The sequence below is a fragment of the Mytilus galloprovincialis genome, chromosome 9 (assembly GCF_965363235.1).
Source record: "Mytilus galloprovincialis chromosome 9, xbMytGall1.hap1.1, whole genome shotgun sequence".
NCBI classification, from domain to species: Eukaryota; Metazoa; Mollusca; class Bivalvia; order Mytilida; family Mytilidae; genus Mytilus; species Mytilus galloprovincialis.
Window position 1 is genome coordinate 30848587 of NC_134846.1, and position 19466 is coordinate 30868052.

At 32.3% G+C, this 19466-nt stretch overlaps 1 protein-coding gene across 1 annotated transcript; it reads right to left on the reverse strand.

Moving 5' to 3' along the window:
- Positions 1-8900: 8900 nt before the first annotated feature.
- Positions 8901-13229, reverse strand: LOC143046736 (vitelline membrane outer layer protein 1-like). Its single transcript, XM_076219833.1, has 3 exons — positions 12903-13229; positions 10055-10252; positions 8901-9155 (listed from the first exon to the last, which is right to left on the reverse strand). The coding sequence occupies exons 1-3, from the start codon at positions 13128-13130 to the stop codon at positions 8922-8924; spliced, it is 660 nt and encodes a 219-aa protein (XP_076075948.1). The 5' UTR covers positions 13131-13229; the 3' UTR covers positions 8901-8921.
- Positions 13230-19466: the final 6237 nt, after the last annotated feature.

Here is a 19466-nt window from a genome sequence, read left to right on the forward strand (position 1 = left end):
ATATACAAAATATTTAAACAAATGTTGGCCATTATCTTAAGTGTGAGTTTAAACCTGAAAAGGATTATAAGAGAAACACGTGTCATGCAAATATCATAATATCAAAATCGAGATCAACAGCAAAAACCAAGTATACAAGGGTCAAATTGACAATGTTGACTTAACTTACTTATCAAGTACCCACTATATTACAGTGAGTTCGTTGTTTTAACTGGTCCACAGAGGAGTTATAAGAGATTTTTTGAATAACACCTTTACACATCTGATGCAATAAATTATAGTGATATTTTTAGCACAACAACTTTGCACACACGATACCTAGCGAAAATTATCAAATAATTTAATGGTGATTTATTTGTTTAATACAAGGACTTAGGTTTCATTTGAGAGTGCAGCTTCAAATTGGTAGCTTAAACCATGCAAGTTGAAAGGACGAAATCAAATTAGTTAAATGCGGAAACTATCATAACAATTGCTATTTCAGTGATATATATACCAAACATTACATCTAATAGTTGATGGAACTGCATCTATATCATTACAATTTATGAAAGCTTTATGACGGTACTCTGCGACTAAAAGTTAAAATGAATTACTATCTTTGACTCAAAGAAATTGATTATACAATGACAATACATCTTTTTTAAAAGGATATGAACTCGTATAGTGAGACCAGCATGTACCTCTGAAATTAAACTATCATCCATCTTTGACATAATATTTGTTGATTCTATCGGTTTGACACCTGTTTAAACATCTGGGTTAATCATATCTACATAGGAAAATAACTGTACCAAGTCATTCGTTCGTTTGGCGTGTTTAAGCTTTTTGATTTTGCCGTTTGATAATGGACTTTCGTTTTGAATTTTCCACGGAGTTCGGTATTTTGTGATTTAACTTTAAACAGCTTTCATAATATAACTTATAATAGGTATACTTTAAAAAAAAAATCAAATTTAGAAGTCTTTGTTTATACTGCTCAGATTTGTGGGCTTTGTGTTGTTTGTCTTTTTTTATTCTATTATGAGGTTATTTTTGTGATGTTTTACTGGTTGCTCAAAATCTATTTCTTCCATTTTGGATTAACTTTTAAGATAAGAATTTATTATTTAACGAATTGATGTTATGTGTTTATATAAAACATATGAACTGCTTTAAAATGGATTATAAGAAAAGCTTTACATGATGACACTGTTAATTTTAATACAAAAACTAGACTAAGTCATATGTAAATGTTTTACGGTATTCGTCAATTGGTTCATCGTTGTTAGCCTCCAATATTTTTTAGGCCAAAAAACAAACTGAAAACGTCAAATAAAAGCAGTTAACATGATTTACGTCATATCATATTATTTTCCTGTTCTCCATGTGTATATATGATTTTTTTTTTCGAATGTATAGAATTTTGATGAGGCTGAATAACGAAATTTTACATTATTTGTCAAGTTTTCTATGTTTCTTTTTTAACATTGTTGACAGAAAGAAATTGGTTCTTTCATCTTTTGTGAGAGGGTTTTGGATTTTTTTTATCATGACAATTATTATATTCGACTTTTTTCAATACTGATAACCTACAAAACATGCATTTTAAAGTACATTCATGTATTCATTCTGGCGTCAAGGGACACCAAACTATCTTTGTACATCAATTCTGAAACAAATTATTTTTCTTTAAAGATATTTAGTATCTCACAAAAAAAATCACCCCTTCTCAACTACCATATACACACACATTAAAAATATAGTAATTCATTTGGCCTTTTCAACTGTTCTTTTTAGCGTCTTTTCAATACGAAACACTGGCGTACAAACTGAAAAGCAAGGTACTTTTTATGGTTTTTTTTTCATACACATACACAAAGCCACCCATGAACCCCCCTCCCAAACAAAAAGATTTCAAAATGGATGTGAAAATGAAACTATTAATATCGAGGACAATGATAGTCATATTGTATTTCTTACATCATACATATCATAACGAGAGAGAAAAAGGATAGTCATATTGTATCAATAATAAAGACTAAAAAACTTGATCAGATTTTAACTTGCTAACAGGGGAACGGAGGACTTCTCTCCATCCACAGAAAAATAATTCTCAATTCAAAGGGGATATGTACAATGAAGCTTATCCACGATATTCTATCTTTTTTATTATTAGCTGATTAACTTCCCATCATTAATAATGACATTCAAATTTGATCAGATGCGTAGTTTTAAAGGTATAGGATGCGCCTTGTGGTTAAACGTTACATATAACTATATGTTATATCCGGTCTAACGACAAACATGTAATAAAGGTATGTTCTAGTGCATCATTGAGATGTATTTAAAAATTATAAATATGATACGCAGTGTAAAAGGTATTTGCATACGTCGTGTGGTTAAACATTGCATTTCCAATAAATATATAATTTATTCTGTGAAAAAAGGCTATATCACAAACATGCAGCCTTTTGGCTTTTTTTTTTACCTTTTTTATTAGATTATCACTGATGAGTCCTCTAAATTAGTCCATTTCGAAGGACTCTTTTGTTGCTGTATCTTTCAACTTCCAAAACAAAGAGAAGAAGATGTAAGAGAGGGGTATAAGATTGAAAAAGTTCGCACTCATGCCGTTTAAACGAAATATTACCCAAACCAAAATACTAGCCATCTGCCCATCCTAAGTTAGTATTATCCAACAATGTTTAAAAGCAGTAGCTAAAAAACTGTATGAAAAATAAGCCGGACAAAGCATGCCCTTCATGCATGATTTTACCCCGTATAGTGGGAGATATTATGGACATAATTGTGCAAATCGTGATACAAGCATGAAATTTGGTATAAAGGTTAACTAAATGATACTTATAAAAAATCCGCTGCTGGCCAGAAAAAAAAATCTATTTTTCAAAATGGCCACCACACATTTTGGAAATGGCGTCATTACAAATTGGCAATACTTCGTTACTCCTTTGAAAGGTGTGTTATATGTAAAATTCAATGTTAGATTTGATAAAAAGTAAATGACAGTTTCTTAATTACGACTAGACAATACATTAATGAAACTAAAGGTGACTTCCGGTTTCAAAATGCCGGCAAAAAAGTCAAAAAATTCAATTGTTATACTTTCAAGCAACTTCACATGGGCTATAAATCCTTGAAAAATGTGTTATAGGTATAATCTAATGTAAGTTATGATAAAACGTTACAAACAATTCCTAAGTACGACAAAACAACACATAAATGAAGAAAAATAGTGATTTCCGGTTCCAAAATGGAGGCAGATACGGAGAAAATATTTTTATAATTTCCATCAACTTAACAAGTGATAACACTCTTTGTTAAGTGTAAATGCCTAGTTTGGTTACAAAGACAGGTTGCTCATCTGATAATTATCTGACAGTTGCCTATACAACAACCCGTACAAGGAAGGCCAGAACGGTAGTATTTCAAGTTACCAACACAGCTGGATTTTTGCCTCCGCATTTCAAAAGTTCCTGACACGAGGATGCAACGGCAGTCACAGAAGTCCATTTCGGTGTCCAACTGTCATTGATTCTTTCTTTCATCCAACCCCAGTCTTCATGTCTTGGTACATGTACCTGTCGAATACATGAATCAGGCTGAGCCCAAACAACTCCTCCTTGATTAACTTCTCTTTTGATGTGCTCTTGAAAAGAACCTCTTGTAGGCGGAATTGCACCATAATGCCGCTGCTTCCTGGCAAACAATTCACATCGTGCCTCGCTTCATACTTAAGCCAAAAAAGAACGTCAAGCTGACCTCTTCCCTTTCCCACGACAATTCGACAAAGTGTCACATCCACTGAATGGATAGACGAAAGGAAGAGCAGCTACACAAGGACCAAACGCATTTGATAAGTCACGTACAGGAAGCCATCAAAAGTCTTGATTCGTTCCATAACCTACCCACAATGTGTCCTACCTAGTTTTGCAATTGCTGTAATTCACACTTAAATCTGTGTCAGTACTACATAAAATTACATTTTACAACACTTTTCATAATCATGCGGAACATGGACAATCCTTCGTGTATCTACTTCTTCATCATTACAAGGGGTAGATAGGAAGTATCCTTATTGAAATTGCAAAGAATATTTTCACCATGAGTAACATTCACATTTTTATTAGTCTCTTAAGAAGCAATTTTGTCAGCAAGAAACTTGAACAATTTCATTTCGTTGTCATCTTCACAGAGAAAACTACTCCAAACCCTTGGCGTTCTACCAGAACCAACACCTTTCCATCTGGCACAAAATTTTTGCCTTTGTCTTGTCACAGCCTTTAAATTATTCATTAAGTAAACATCAAATGCAATGTCTACTCTTGAATACTTATCGATGCAAAATTTTATGTAAGGCAGTATGACATCATTTGCATAATCATCAAATATTTTTGCCCAAGTTTGAGACCTGGAATTAACCATTGCTGTCCAACCAACGATAAATGCGTCCGAATTTGGATCAGAAAATCGCAGAATGTTTCAAGTAAACACATTTGCAGCGATTTAATACCACTATTTCAAGAAACATCTTGAGATAAAGACGGACGGGAGAAGTTTGGTTTTGATGGATACAGAAATATTTCAGGTAAAACTGTCTACTGTGACAAGAAATGAAAAGTCTAGAAAAGATATCGCAATCACTTTTAAGGTTTCTAGCTTTGTTTTTGACAAAGAAGTTTCCAGTTTCATTTTACGGCCAAAAAAAGAAGTTGATATTTTTATTTGGTTATAAAAAGCAGGCTCTCCTTCGTTTTGCATTTGCTTCAAAAGATCTTCGTATTGTTTGGACCAATATCTTGGAATTTATTTACATATTTTACTTGTTCAACAATTTCCTAAATGGAGTATTTTTTTTACAAATCTGACGACTCTTCTAGAATTGAATTTCCAAACTCGTTCATCACTTTACAAAGTCTTAAAAGCTGTTTAAAGACATCTATTGTGTTTTCGTAGAGTCTTCATTAGGTCGTTCATCTGTTATAGAATGACCCAAACCACAAGATCTTTCAAATTCATCTTCTGGTATACTGACTCCTGGTCCAGCTTTGTCTAAATTGGATCTTCGGTTAATCCTATGGCACCAACATCGTCCTTTACAATTGCATTATTCTGTTTTTGTGCATGATCAATTGTGTTATAAGAAAGAAATTTGCTGGTCCTACGTACAGTGAAATTATCATTTTCAAATTCCATTGCCACCTGTGGGTGATGTTCGGGAAGGGAATTCATATCTTGAAGATTGGTCGGTAACGCTCGAGCATAATTTACACGATCAAGACCTAAAACAATACGCTATCATGCTTTATATGGACTGTTGTAAAGTACAAAATCTCACTCATGAAATTAGCATAATACCAAAATCAGAAGAAGTTCTTAATTTATAATTGAACGCCAGGAATGAAACTGTGGTTGAGATGACTCTATACACCAGTCTTTTAAATCATTGAACGTCACATGACATAATTATACATTCTGAGTTTAGCTTTCATAATCCGAAATTAACAGTTCAAGCAAAATACATGAAGTTGTCTGATGCGCCTGTCTAGTCCTAGGTACATTTCAACATACATAAAAATAATCTGCCGTTCTTTGTGTTGCAATATTGGCTTCAGTAAGACAACACGTCCATCCCCTATCACGCAATTTATCACAAAGAGTTTTATAACAAGTCATTTCAATGTGCAATCCACCAAACATGACGATAAACTTCTCTTTTCCGTAAAAATCAGGCAATTCCCAGTGAACTTGCTCACTAGGCATTATCAAAAGTGGCTGATCTACAGTTACAATTGATGTTTCTACGGGATTCAGCACATTTTCGCCTTATCCATCGAATACTTGAGAATTGCCTGGTAGTGCATACAAATCGCTCTTGATGTCTATAAATAGTTAGCACATGCGCAAAAGTGTTAAACACATGTGTATCATAACCTTGAAAAATGTTATTAAACCAATTCATAATATCATTAGCAATCCAAAAACACTAAATATATAGTAAATAGTTCAAATGTTTTTGAAAGAATTTTGTAACATTTTCGCGCATGCGCAGATAATGGATATGTCAAATACTCATTTTTTTATAAATATGTGATGTAAGGAAGGTATCCGCCAAACCTGATAATTGGTTTTTACTAAAAGAAGTTCAAAGAAAAGTTTTCCAGAAAAATCAGTATATTCAAACTGAAGAAAACAGCCATTTTAGAAAATGGCCGTGGCCATCTTGAAAAAAAAATTTTTTTTAATGGCCAGCAGTTATTTCTTTAAAAGTATATAATAGTGATGCTTTGTGGTAACTTTCATGCTTGTATCATCATTTGCACAATTCCCTCGATTTTGCTTGCTAATATCTTCCAAATTTAAAATAAGATTCTACCGTTTGAAATCAATTGGAAAATCCTGATATATAGCACACTATTATATTATTACATTGTGCAACGTATACATTTATAGCCTAAAAAAGAAGGCGAAAGTAGTAACAAACCATGCGTTCATTAAATTCAAAAAAAAAATATCCGCAGGGAAAGGGGGTCTTCAGAAATACTGTGAAAGTGTTTACTTGCGTAATGGTTTTAATCATATGTGGATTCTAAAGAACTCTAAAGAACTTCTGGATAATTTTAAATTTCGATCTTTTTCTGAAATTAGTTCTTTTGAAACTATAGATTTTTCAACCCTGTATACAACCATTCCCCATGAGAAATTGAAAAAATCGTCTAAAAGAAATAATACACAATGTTTTTCAACATAAAATACGCTTTGAATTTATTACTTTGGGATACCATACGGCATATTTTGTTAATAGTGAACTAAAAGGTAAAACATGCTACACAGAGAAACAAGTGATCAGTGTGCTAGAGTTTCTTATTGACAACATAATTGTAAAAATTGGAGGTAATTGAAGGCAACTGTATACCGATGTTCAAAAGTCATGAATCGATTGAGAGAAAAACAACAAATCCGGGTTACAAACTCAAACTGAGGGAAACACATCAATTATAAGAGGAAAACAACGAAACAACAGAAACACTGAATGAAGTGCAAAAAAAAAAAAAACCCAACCACAATGCAACTTGCATAGAAACGAACTCTTAGATAAAAGCTGCCATAATCAGGATATTCCTGACTTGGTACATGATATCTAAAGAAAAAATGGTGGGTTGAACCTGTTTATGTGACTAGTCAAACCAAGCGGTTTATGGCAATGCTAATTATACGCTAAAATGACAAAATTACAGGAATACAGAACAAATAAATGCATGAACAACTTTTTTTCAAAATTGTCGGCATTCCTATGAGAACGAACTGTGCTCTTCATATGAGTCGGAGTTCCTTCAGACACTTGTCAAAAACAAGAAGATCAAAGAAGCCAGGTCATTTAATTTCACAATCAGTTATATTGATGATGTTGTGTTCATTAAAAATCAAAAATTGTCTGAATTGGTTCCATTAATATATCATACAGAACATGAAGTTATAGAAAAACAGAGACGACTTCCTCCGCCTCATTTTAGACCTATGCCTTGAATTTGTTATATACGGTCATCTCAGTACCAGAATCTATGACAAAAGAGACCATTTTAATTTTGAAATTATCAATTTCCCCACCTTAGTACATGTAGCAATATAAAAACTTCACCTGCATATGGGATATTCATTTCCAAGCTTATTTGGTATACAAGAGCCTGCAGCTGCTACTCAGACTTTGTAAAACGGTACCAGTGTCTTTGCAGAAAGTTGGTTAACCATTCATAAGATCAGTTAGATGATCACTGAAAGTCAACGCGAAAAAATTGCAAAAAGAAAGTCATTAGTTATGTATGTTTAAGGTTGTTTCGTATTCCAAAAAAATATGTCTAAAGAGCAAATCATACGGACGCAAAACAATCAAATTATTAAGTTTACTTGTCATACATATAAATAGAAATTAATGGAAATGAAAGGAAAGGGTTATACATGTACGCATGGAAGACGACATTCTTTCGACATAGTTTATTTATTTCAAGCTCAGCCCGAGCAACAAAGTTCTCAAAAAAGTTGTAGAGACAAACAAAGATCTGTCATTTTTTTTTAATAATTAGTTAGCCCTCAATTTTTATTTATCGTTATTAATGGAGATGGGAGTATATATAAGACAGAAATCAAACGACTAGATCTATGATAAAAGACGTCTAGGAGTCAGCACCGGTTTTACCTTATTAACTAATAAGTGACCCCCTCTAAAAATAAGAATTCCAGGATTCATTTATGCAAGCAAAGTTAGTATTAACTATACACTGTATTTATCTGCACTATCGGTTCGGTTAATTCTTTAAATACATCTGTTTTGTTAATTCTGAAAATACATCGGTTGGATCCCTACAACAAATCAGATTTGAGATCACTCTCAGTTGCTGACAGTTAGGTTAGTTCAAAGCTTAGAACTTTAAAAATCATGCATCTTGTACTTTTAAAAATACCAATCAGTGCACATACTAGAATGGGTTTAGTGTAGAGACGCAATTTATAGTCAGAAAAAAAACATGACAATGTGCTACAAATTGTATATTCATATATGAATGTGGGCATATGTAGATAAAACAATACTTTTTAGTTTGATTTGAATCTACTGATAACTAAATAAACATTCTACCAATAAAAACAATATTCAAAGACCTTATAACACTGTTGAATTGGAAAACTTTTATGATTAGTTTATCTAAAGGATCGATGCATCTACACAGGTTGAATCTCAAGTTCCAGGCTCAATGAATAAACAACATCTTCATAAGAATAAAGATGTGCTATTGCGTTTGCAATAAGTTTTCAAAACAATACAGAAAACCCGTTATAAAGTCCAAAATCGGAAAATGATAAATAATATTTGAATGGTATCATGATGAGAATTAACAGAAAGTGAATGTAGATACTTCAAATATTTATTAATGTGTACAACAATAAAACTTTACGTTGTTCAGTGCTGTGTCGTCCCCTTTACCTTGGGGTTTTTCAATTTTGACTTTAAGTCCACATATTGCAGACCCATGAGGACAGTTGTTACTCCATGCTCCAAATGTTCCCCACATTCCTTTAGTTCCTATTCTACGTGTTGCTCCACCATTGACCCTTCTGCACCTAAATCTTACATAGTTTGCAGCTGTATCATCTCCTTTCCCCTGAAACAAATATTTTTTCATAATCGTTAGTTTTTTAAATAATATTTTAACTTGAAAAATCGTTTAATGATACCAATGAATGTTTACCATTATAATTTTATATTTCATGTAAATTAAAATTACTTTAAGACTTGACGTCGCAAAATATTTTAACTTTCAATTAATTCTGTGGTAAATGCAGGGAGCAATACAAAACTCAAACAATCGTTAAAAGGCTTTTAGTATATGTATTGAGCTTTAAGGCGACGTCAATCTTCCCAGTATTTGAGCAATAGAAATAAGTTACATTTTATACAATATACATTTACATTGTGGAAAAAACATGTAGGATTAAGAAACAAGCAAACAAGCAAGTGCTTTTAATAATATGTCAATTTTGCCTTTAAATATTACATCCAGAGCGTTCCTGGTGAAGATATACATATGGAATTGAAAATACGCTGTTTTCATTTGTGAAAGCTTGTTTCAATCTTTAAAAAACCAGCAGTACAGGTTTTTTTTTTGTCGTTTCTATTGGCTATTCGGTTAATGACGTCGTTTGATACAAAATTTAAATGCCAACGAAACATGGCAAATCATCTTAAACTGTTATGAATATCACTGCCTTTACAAATATGTATAAAATATCCACTAAGAAAGCACAATTTTATGAAAATTATAAATTTGTGTTAATCTCATGTTAAAATCACACAGTAACATGAGTACTATTATAAGGCATTAACGCTAGTATGAATTATGCAAAATATAAGTTTCCTGGCGCAACAAGATATTTTTCAGAAGTTCTCCACATCTACAAATGTAACACGACGTAAAAAATATGTATGTTTCCAAAAAAGCAAATGAAGTTAGATCTGTCATTATACATTTGAAAATACAGATTTGACATTATTTTCATTTACCTGTCTGTCTTCAACCTGCAAACGAAATCCAACAAATCGTTTACCAGAGGGACAGTTTATTGTACTCGACCATTGACCCCATCGTCCTTCATGCGCCCAAATAGTTCCACCAGTATTAGGAGAGTTATGTCCCTTCCGACACTTTAGACGTATAGCATTCAGTGCAGTGTCATCTCCTTTTCCTTGTCTTCCTTCAATCTTATACAAGATATATAAAGAAAATAAAAATTGAACAATGTTGAGGAAAATAGGACACCTAACTTTTCTTCGAAAGAGTAGTAAAAGGATTGAAAAAAAATTAACATGTTTAAATATGGTAGATTTATTGAGTAAAATACATATCTGACATGGCTCTGTACTTATACATCCCGTCAATGTGTTATTGTACTATGGTAACTGTGGCATTCTTGTCTTTAAATTTTGCTAATATGCCTGGTCTATATGCAATTTTGTGCTTCTTTGTTACATATTTGTTTGTTTTTAAAGTGATTAAGATTATAACACAGTGTTGATGACATAGGACTCGGACTTCTCTTAAAGTGAGTTTTACTATGCGTTTTGTTTTGCGTTTGTTTTTCTACATTGGCTAGAGGTAAAGGTGGAACATGTTTAACCCTGCCGCATTTTTGCGCCTGTCCCAAGTCAGGAGCTGCCTTTGTTAGTCATGTAAAAATACTAATATATACATGATATATAACTATCTTGTGTATAATTCGGAGTTAAGTATGACGTCCATAATCACTGAACTCGATATATATTTGTTTAGGGGCCAGCTGAAAGACTCCTTCGATGGGTGCGGGAGTTTCTAACTGCATTGAAGACCCATTGGTGGCATTCGTCTGTTGTCTGCTCTACGGTTGGGTTGTTGTCTCTTGACACATTCCCCATTTCCATTCTCAATTTTATTGACTGCTGTATCCCTATTTTGACATTTTTACCTATTATGTCTGTTTGTATTGTTCACGCAACGTTGTCAATATAAGGGAATTTGATGCAATTGTCACACAAGTGAGAGGTTTAGCTAACTATAAAGCCAGGTTCCATCCACCATTTTCTACATTATAAAATGCCTGTACCAAGTAAGGGATCTGAAAGTTGTTATCCATTTGTTTGATGTGTTTGCGCTTTTGATTTTGCCATTTTTGATTAGGAACTTTCCGTTTTTCAGTATTTTCGTGGGTCTTTTTTTTTTCTCACTTTTTAACGTTGTTGAAGCAAATGACATATTAGATTAGTTTGTATGACTGTGGTCGAATACACTATATAAACTATGATTTCACCGAACAAGGTCAAACTCTTAAAATTAATATTAGTTTTACATATCCGTTTACCCAATTAAATTAAAGGGTTATCATATATTCCATAATCTGAAAACAATATCTCCTATAACCAATACACATAACGATTTTGTTAGAAAATAACATTTCTAATCCATTGAAAATGTCAAGGAATGTGATCATTCCATGTCAGGAAATATTACTATTGAAATTAGTAATACGTTTGTAATCCATGTCAGGAAATATTACTATTGAAATTAGTAATACGTTTGTAATCCATGTCAGAGATGGATTGATTAAAGTTTTTTCCAAACTTGTTTCTTGATTCCAAGATTTGACTGTTATGTAAAATTGTACTATTATGTGGTTAATATTATATTCGACTAACTCCACGCTTACTAAATGTTAATGAAATTGGCATAAACATACAAAACATTGCTTTTTATATCCCTGAACCTGAACTCAAGCCTCCTAGTAACAGGCCAATTTGAAAATTTTCCTCTACCAGCTTTGTAACATTTTAATGTAATTTACGTTAACATAATTTCATAAATATATCGTTATCAAAGGTACCAGGTTTATAATTAAGTACGCCAGACGCGCGTTTCGTCTAAATAAGACTCAACAGTGACGCTTATATCAATATATTTATAAATCCAAAGTACAAAGTTGAAGAGCATTGAGGATCCAAAATTCCAAAACGTTGTGCCAAATACGGTTAAGGTAATCTTTACCTGGGATAAGAAAATCCTTAGTGTTTCGAAAAATTCAAAGTTTGGTAAACAGAATATTTGTAATAATGACCACATTATTGATATTCATGTCAACACAGAAGTGTTGACTACTGGGCTGGTGATACCGTCGGGGACGAAACGTCCACCAGCAGTGGCATCGACCAAGTGGTGTAAATAGTTATCAAAGGTACCAGGATTATAATTTGGTACGCCAGACGCGCGTTTCGTCTACATAAGACTCATCAGTGACGATTATATCAAAATATTTATAAATCCAAACAAGTACAAAGTTGAAGATAATTGAGGATCCAAAATGCCAAAAAGTTGTGCCAAATACGGTCAAGGTAATCTATGACTGGGATAAGAAAATCCTCAGTTTTTCGAAAGATTCAAAGTTTTGAAAGAACCAATATTTTAGGTGAAAATTGGTGTTTTATTTAAAAGCTATATTTGTTAAGCGTAGCACTAAACCAGGTTGCAATATTACATCTTTATGATACCCCTCAAGAGGACCACTGGGGTCATAGAGCTTCAAACAGAAAAGACTTAATGTTAAGGAGTATCAAAATCAAAATGGCCGAAAAAAAGAACAGCAAATATTGTCTACGATCAACTTTGCCTGAGTGAGATTCAACCTTGGTTATAGACTGACATATATGTCACGTTATAGTGATTAGACCAACTTAAGACCTAAACATAATGTTGTAACTGTAATAAAGTGTAAAACACTTTTGGAGGAACTGCATATTTCGATTAACCAAGTTGTAAAAGAGGTGTTTAACAGAACAATGTAAATACGTGATATAAAAGAGCATATGGCCATGTTTAACAACTTACCTTTAAAGAGAATCCACTTGCAAAATATCCTTTTGCACAAAATTCAGGACGACTCCATGTTCCCCATGGCCCTCCATTATGAACCCACAAAACTTTTGTTACAGTTCGTTGGGCAGCCGAGGCGTGTGTTCTGTCTAAAGACGTGATTCGTGCTTCGGGATCCATAGCTCCGTTAACAACGGTTAATAAAACAGAGACAGAAAAGCATATAGTCATGTAAGATAACATCTTTCTGAAATATACATTACATTAAGAAATGTTTGGTTAATGACACATAATGCTCTCAAAATAATGTAGTTTAATGTGTTTAGCTAATCTATATTAGGAAATGGCTGTACCAAGTAGTGAATATGACAGTCGTTTTCCATTTGCTTGATGTGTTTTAACTTTTGATTCTGCCGTTTGATAATGTACTTTCCGTTTTGAATTTTTCTTGGAGTTCTGTATTTTTGCTATATAACTTTTTTATTTATTCTCATAAAATTAGATACGTATACAGTTTAAATTCGCATTTTGGAAAGTTAGAATCTGAATTATGCAAAATTGTATTTTTTGTTATTTCAATTTTGCCGAATGATATAAAATTTACTTTTAAAAAAGAAAAGGATTTCCTACACAAAAAGGATTTTTTTTAAATGAAATAAAATTCTACTGTTTGTCAAAGCATTAATTCTTTGGACAAACGATAGTCAGGTATTCGATTAGTTGTGATTTTATAGTATAAAATCTAATCTCCATCATCATCATCCTAGAATAATAATAATAATAATAATAATAATAATAATAATAATAATAATAATAATAATAATAATAATAATAATAATAATAATACAATAATGATAAAAAAAAAGTCTTTCAATTCTTAAGCTTGTACGTACCGATAAGTCGTTGCTTTACACTACTTACTTAAATTATGTTTGACGCCCTTTTATATCATCGAAACTAATGGAATGATTGATATTAAATCTAAATATGGTACCCACATATGCAAATCTTATTTCCCGAAGGTTGATGGATATTTTAAACCGTTTTATAATTAATTTATTTCGTACCAATAATGGTACATTAGAAATGTCTACAAGCAATACAAAACAAGCAAGTCATGGTAATTTTATAGATCAATTTATCATTTATGTTAACAATCCAAAACAGGAGCATGGTTTCTGTATCATTATTTAAATAACACAGAGCTAAAAGTGTGATAGAGCAGATTGTTACCCCTAAAACATTCTCAACCGAGTCGAAACCAAGGTTGAAAATGCATTATCGAGAGTTACTTTCTCAGCTATGTGTTATTTAACTAATTGTAATGAATGTTCTATCATTATTGATTATGGATCATTAAAAAATAATTGAAATTGAAATAGATTAACTATGACCCTAAGTAACACAGGTGAAGAAAGATGTATTTTGTTAATGTTTAGAGTCTACGAAAAAAAATCTGAGGCCGAAACATTATTTTTAAGATATTGATGCTGATAAATAAATTTAACTTCAGTTAAATTTGCATATTGATCAACATTTGAAAATAAGGTTCAATTAACCCTTATTTAAATCGAAAAAAAACCAACTATTTACAATAACAAATAAAACATAAGCATGCAACATGCAAAGCAGTCAAAATGTAAATTTAAATTGTTGTCTCGCAGACTGCAGGCAAACGGTCATCCTATTTTAGCAAAGGTTGCACTACCAGGGAAAGGAATAGTTCATATTTCTGTACACCAAACAAATCTTTCGATCAGCAACTACAAAGAGAAATATTACTAGTTTGATACGAGAAGCACACTGTCTTTGGTTGTCCTTAGACATTTTCATGTACATACATGCAACATATCATATAAGTTTTATAAATTAAATTGTAAATACTCAAAATTCAAAAAAAAAACAAACTAACAGGAGACTAGCAGATAGCATAGTATTTCAAATTGTTAAAATGGCTACACGGAAATTGATCAAAAGATGTTAAAGTGCAGCTATTGTATATCATAATGCATACTATCGAGGACAATGATGATATGTTTTGAATTTGATGCGACTGTAGTACAAATGAGACGTTTAAGCTAGCCATTAAACTAGGTTTAATTCACCATTTTCTATATAAGGAAATGCATGTACTAAGTCAGGAATATGATAGTTTTATCCATTCGTTTGATGTGTTTGATCTATTGATTTTGTTATTTAATTAGGAACTTTCCTTTTTGAATTTTTCTCAGAGTTCAGCATTTTTGTGATTTAGTTTTTACGGATAAGTACCTTGATTTATGAGAGACTTAACAACTCAGTCATATTTTAACGCGCTAGTTACTAGGAACAGAACGCAAGAGGTTATCTCTCTTTACTGAGAAACTACGCGAAGAAGTGTAAAATCAAAATATCTATTTGGATAATTAGATGATCAACTAATCACCATATGCATTGTCATTCAAACTGAGATCAGATGCGAAACACCAAAGGTATTTGCATACATCTTGAGGTTAAACGTCAAATAAAATGTTTGTTATATTCGATGAAAAATGATACACCAGTAACTTGTCAGAAGACATTTTTTATTTTTCCATGAATATGTATTTTTCGAAGCTTGTAGCACAATATGATTAATTGGTTCATGCAATTTATTGTTCGCAGCTTGCAGTCAAATGCTAATTTGCAATTTTGATTTTTAATACAATTTAAAAGTAAACACCAATATCATGTTCATACATACGACATCTATAATGTATGTGTTTGAGTATGTGTATCTTTGCAGATAAGAATACCACATTAATAAACATTCCGTTTTAACTTATGATATACACGATGGTCTTGAAGTATATATTCCAAGAACTGACGTTCTTTAAAATCTTAATACTGTGTTAGAGTATTCTTGTGTTTGTCTTTGAAAATTACTACTTTTATTGTTTATACTATTTTTGGGAGTATCCATTTGACGTAGCTCGGAACTTGTACATGACATAGTCAATGTGTGTTTGTGCTATGGTAAATTTTAGTTTTCTTGTCTTTCGTTTTTGGTAATGTGCTTTGTCTATATGCCCTTTTGTTTATTTTGGTTGACATATTTGCTTGTTGTTGTAGTAATTAAGATTCTAACTCAATGTTGACTGCTGTACCATATTTTGACATTTTGATTAATATGTCGTTTTGTTTTTTTCAAACATTGTTGTCAATATAATGGTATTTAATGCGACTGTAATTCAATTGAGACGTTAAGCTAGCTATATAATCAGGTTTAATATTAGTTGTCTTGTTGTAATCAGGGGTGTACAGCATTTTACACCGTTGTTGAAAATTCATACAGCCTGAGGCGCAACCGAATGGGTGTATCAATTTTCAACAACGCTGTTAACTTCCGTACACCCCTGATTACAATACATATCCCCCATTTATTTTGAATTGCCCTGAATCATAGTGATGTGGTGTATCTTGTTGCGTTGTTCTGCAATTGGGGTTTTCGTTATATCTTTTTATGTATAATGGAATGAAAACGTAAGAGAAACCTACTCGGACAATGATGTATGGACAACAACCAATAAGGAAGCCCGGGAAGTAGAGTAGAAACTTAAATACACTTTTATTTATGTAAAATTTGGAAAAATCACGCACTATAAAAGCCTTTTTCATCCGATTACAATACTGAAGTACGCTGTTTAGAATAAACGTCGGTAACGCATTACATCTCCTTGAATTCAAAATCAATGAATACGAATTGATGTGAAAAAATCGGCGTGAAATAAGTATCCTACATGAATATATGATTTGCACAGTGCCTTTGCCAAGTTAGTCGTATTCATGTCCGAGGGTTTTCAAACTCAAATTGTCCACACTGCTTTAAATATGATGCCGCTTAATTCTTCTCTGAAAATCCAATTCCATTCAACATGCTCAAGTAACCGTGAATTTTATTTTACAATTGAAAATAGTGTCACTCATTCAGTATGCTTGTTTACTACAATTGAAAACATTAAAAGAGAGGCGATAGGTACCAAAGGGGCATTCCAACTCGCAACTTGAAAATCTGTGACGCTTCCTTGTCGATGTTTTTGGCGCTACACACAGTTGCAACTGGGATATTTACGAAAAGCATTGATGATATTATAATAATCTAGCCGGTTACGCATTATGTTGGAGCATACATTTGTACTTCATGTTTGAGCATCTTGCATACAATGCATGTTTGTGATACTTTAGCGTATCTTCTGTTGTCCATTCATTAAGCTGGTTGTGTTGACTATTGAACAATTGGTGAATAATAATATGATAGCTGCTAATTCATTTTATATCTTTTTAGACATTATATGGCTGAATGCTTTTTGCCCCCATACTATTGATGTATTGAGTAATACATATTCTAATTTTTCTCTCGTCCTTAATTAAGTTATTATGTCTTTCCATTTTGGATAATTATAACAGTTTATTTAGTGGTACATATTTAGTTGGTGCCTTCATAGTTGTTACAATTATACCGAATTGTTAATTCAATGTTCTGCTCTGTCATGGTCGTTTTCTGATGGTAAACCTGCTTTAGTCTTTAGTGGTAGTATACTCTGAGTGTCCTTTTTCATGATATGACCTGGCCCTACCAAGTGAGCTTTTCGCGCCACTTGGTGCCGTCGTCCGTTTTCGTCTTAGTTAATTTTTCAAAAATCTCACTGAAATAACTTGGCCAAATGTTACCGAATATTTGTCTTAAATGAAGTTGTCTGGCAGTTTTGGTTAAATTTGGAAACAATTATTACATGTGTAGACAGTTTTAAAAGTTTGTGGATAACCCTGCTTGCCAGCCTAGATAGCCAACATGGCTAAAATTAGAACATGTATATGACATATAGTTTACTAATGTAAACAAATCTCATGTGCATTTACATGTCATTAAAAGAGGAACGATAGATACCAAAGGGACAGTCAAACTCATAAATCGAAAATAAACTGACAACGCTATGGCTAAAAACGAAAAAGTCGCGGTAGGTCACATTCATGAACGGGAAGGGGATTGCAGTTACGGCGTAAGGAACATATCCGATATCATTTGTGAAACGGTTATTCCATAACGGTCAACCAACTCGTGATGGCGTCCGTAAAATTTACGAAGGGATGATTTCAACTTCACCATTTGGAACTCTTGGTTTAATAGCTTCCTTGTGAGCAGCAACCCTCTATCAAGAAAATCATGATAGGAAATATAAGCACGGGAATATCGTATCAATTGGGAGATATATACCTATGTATGCAAGCGCTGCTGGAATGTTGCTACTTAGAAATGGAAAGTTCACAAATGGAAAGCTGAAATCATCTCTTTTGTCGTTTTATTTTCAACCGACCCTCATTGTCAATTTCTAGATTTAAGTCAAGATATGAGGCCGACTTAACTGTATATGTAGTATCCTTTATCTCTAGTTCGATGGGATAGATGCGTTCCACATAGTCACCAAATTTTGAATTATTTAGTGAAAGAACTTCATCTATATAGCGGAAAGTAGTAACCTAGGATGGTGTTCTCGAAAGTATCCTTAGATACGTCCTAAGTCATAGATCTTAGGACACTCTTAAGTTGTGTTTCGAAGCTATCTCAGTCGCACCTAATGTAAAGACATGCTCAACATATCCTATGTGCAAAATGGTAAATAGTTAAAGTACTAGTAATTGTTTGATAAAACATTTAGTAGAGACGAAACCAATTAATAAAATTGTTTACGATAAGTTTTATAATTACATGTATTTAATTAAATGCATGAGTTCAAATGAAATTATAAAATAGTTTAAAAAAAGATTGTGATTTAAACTGGAAAACAATGTGTTTTTAAATGAGAATATTCAATTCGTAATGTCATCGTATCTTAAAACACGAAGTTCAATTTGAACAATTTAAAGTGAACACTATTAGTAATTTCTTATGTTAATGCTATTTAGAAAATAATCAAACTCCATTGTTATTCCTAACAATAGATCTATTAATTCAACTTACACTTGTTTCAGAAATAGAAATAATGAAGTATAACAATAGAACTAGGGTGTGATTTCATGTTCATCTTCACTTAAAAAAATAAGAAAAAATCATGCACAAAGTTAAGGTGTATGACTTCTTCTGTGGCCTGTGAAATACGAACTTTTCAAGTTGCAATAGTATCAAAACAGCAAAGACATTGAATAATAGAGATGGTTCATTTTGTACATATATACCAATGGGAAACATCGTGCAAAGCATTATCATTTATAATTTAATTGCAAGGGTAAGCAGTCTTAGTTTTATTTTCACCAAATTCTCTTTTTCTACTATAGTAGAAAAAGAGAATTTGGTGAAAATAAAACTAAGACTTTTGTAGAAAATCCACAGACTTCAATTTTTGTGATAAAATTTAAAATATAGATTACTTACTTGTTTTTCTATGATGTGCTAGCGTTTATTTTTTTACATAAAGTCATAAACAACCTTTAAATTCCAAAACACCTCATTCAGAGTCACTAAAGTCGAGTGCACCCTAGAAGGTGTACTTGAATTGGTCCAGATTTATATTTGTTTTAACTAATATATAAATTGTTTAAATTGTTTTAAGGAAATCAATGCTC